The 1820-nt window shown below is 39.6% G+C and overlaps 1 protein-coding gene across 1 annotated transcript; it reads right to left on the bottom strand.

Annotated features, from left to right (window-relative positions):
• Positions 1 to 209: 209 nt before the first annotated feature.
• Positions 210 to 1001, bottom strand: LOC124930159 (keratin, type II cytoskeletal 1-like). The gene is made up of 2 exons (XM_047470521.1): positions 778 to 1001; positions 210 to 690 (listed from the first exon to the last, which is right to left on the bottom strand). The coding sequence occupies exons 1-2, from the start codon at positions 999 to 1001 to the stop codon at positions 210 to 212; spliced, it is 705 nt and encodes a 234-aa protein (XP_047326477.1).
• Between the last annotated feature and the right edge of the window lie 819 nt (positions 1002 to 1820).

The raw sequence follows: 1820 nt of genomic DNA, 5'->3' as shown, positions 1-1820 counted from the left end.
ATGAGATTGAAATCCTTGTATGGATAACAAATTAAGCATTCATCATATAAATGCAGGATAAAGCTTGTTCATTCATCACACAATCACTTTCAAAAACCAATATTCCAAAAACATAGTCAAAGAAACATAGTTTAAAACTTAAACAATTATTGTTCTTCCCTTTTCACTCGAGGATCGATAGGGAAACGAGTTCCTTCATAGCTCATCCCTTAATCCGTCATCTCTTGACCAATTAACAAATTGAGAAAAGGAGGAAGAGCATGTACACCCCGACCGCTTCCACTTGATCTCCCACCACGATCACCGCCACTGGTACGACCTCTGCGATCACTACCAGATTGCCCACCACGACCACCACTACTACTTCGGCCTCCGCGATCACTACCGCTTCTACCTCCCCCTCTTTTGGTTGGCCTTGGATTTTTATCGTTGGTTGGTGCTCGCTTAGATCTAGTGCCGATTGATACACCGTCACCTCTTCTATTGGGCTCACCTTGAGTGATACGAGTCTGTTCTCTTTCAAAAGCAGCTTTTGCATTTTCTTTCTCTTGAAATTTCCTTGCAATGGAGTCGACATACTCCAACCTTTCACCATCAGATCTTCTCAGGCTACCTTGAATTTCAATCATCTGATTCTTGAATAATTCCATTGATTTCATGATCTCACGATGATTATCAAGATTGATTTGTCTTTCAAGACTCATCATTTCAGATTGACGACTGTAGATTTGCTTTTCAAATTTGGAGAAATTTGAATTTGAGACATGAGTCTCATACGTATTCTTCTTCAGTGTATTATCCAACTCTGTAAGGATTTTGACACATTCAGTAAATTCTTTTCTGTCCTCTTTCCGAGTCTTCAAAATCTTTACCATATTTGATCCCATAGATATCACATTTGTCTGAAGAGAGGTAAGTAGAGAAGTCATCGACTTTAAAAGCTTGGTACCATCAGCAGAAGATCCTTCATTGGATGAATTATCTTGTGAATCTGCTGACATGCTCTAAATAGGGTTAACTTCGGTGTGAATCTGCAGGGATTGCTCCGGTTCATCATTCTCAGACTTATTTCCAGTTTTATTCCGCTCTTCTTCTTCTATCTCCCTTTCTGCTCTCTGAAATCTTTCATACAGATTACCCTTGCTGTGAAGAGGATTGAGAATATTTTCATGGAGGTTACCAACATTAATATCGGGAAATGGTAGAGGCTTGACAGTTCTAGCATTTTGATCCTGTTCCCTCTCAGACGGGGAACTCTCTTCTTCGACATCTTTGTCATTTGAAGGTTCCCCCTCAGATCTGATAATCCCTGGATGACTAACTTCAGCCTCCTTTTCTTGAGCTTCCTATATTATGACAACATGGGATATCACAACCTGTTTTTCATTTGGAGTTTGAACGATCTCCACAATAATTTCTTTCTCTTGAGTTACAAGAGCTTGGACCGACTCTTTAACAACATCTTCTTCTTGAGTCACAAGAGCTTGTTCAGGCTCTTGAATGATCTCAACTTCTTCTTATAAGGATGGATTCTCTGGAACGGGTTCCTTATTTTGCTCGACAACGGGTTGAGCCAGTAAACGTCTTTCTTCTGTAGAAAGATTTCTAAATTCTATCAGAAGAGTAGCAGCTTGATCATCTGTATCAGCATTATCAATAGAGACATCCATTGGTTCGTCTTCATCGGAGAAAATACCAAAATAGCTAACTCCTGAGCAGTTAGCTACATCAACATATCGAGTGATTACAGAAAGATAGCTAGTCGTGATCTCGTCTAATTTCTTTAGAACTTTCACTTCCACTTCAACACCTTTCTCAAT

The sequence above is a fragment of the Impatiens glandulifera genome, chromosome 3 (assembly GCF_907164915.1).
Source record: "Impatiens glandulifera chromosome 3, dImpGla2.1, whole genome shotgun sequence".
In the NCBI taxonomy this organism is placed as follows: Eukaryota; Viridiplantae; Streptophyta; class Magnoliopsida; order Ericales; family Balsaminaceae; genus Impatiens; species Impatiens glandulifera.
The sequence above is the reverse complement of the archived record's forward strand: the minus strand, read 5'-3'. Positions and strand labels throughout refer to the sequence as shown.

Bases quoted from the DNA above. Each gene is read 5' to 3' on its own strand.
- LOC124930159 (XM_047470521.1), bottom strand. From the start codon at position 1,001: ATGTCAGCAGATTCACAAGATAATTCATCCAATGAAGGATCTTCTGCT. The intron at 691-777 runs GTATGAGACTCA...GAGTCTTGAAAG, and splicing joins AATACACTGAAGAAGAATAC to ACAAATCAATCTTGATAATC.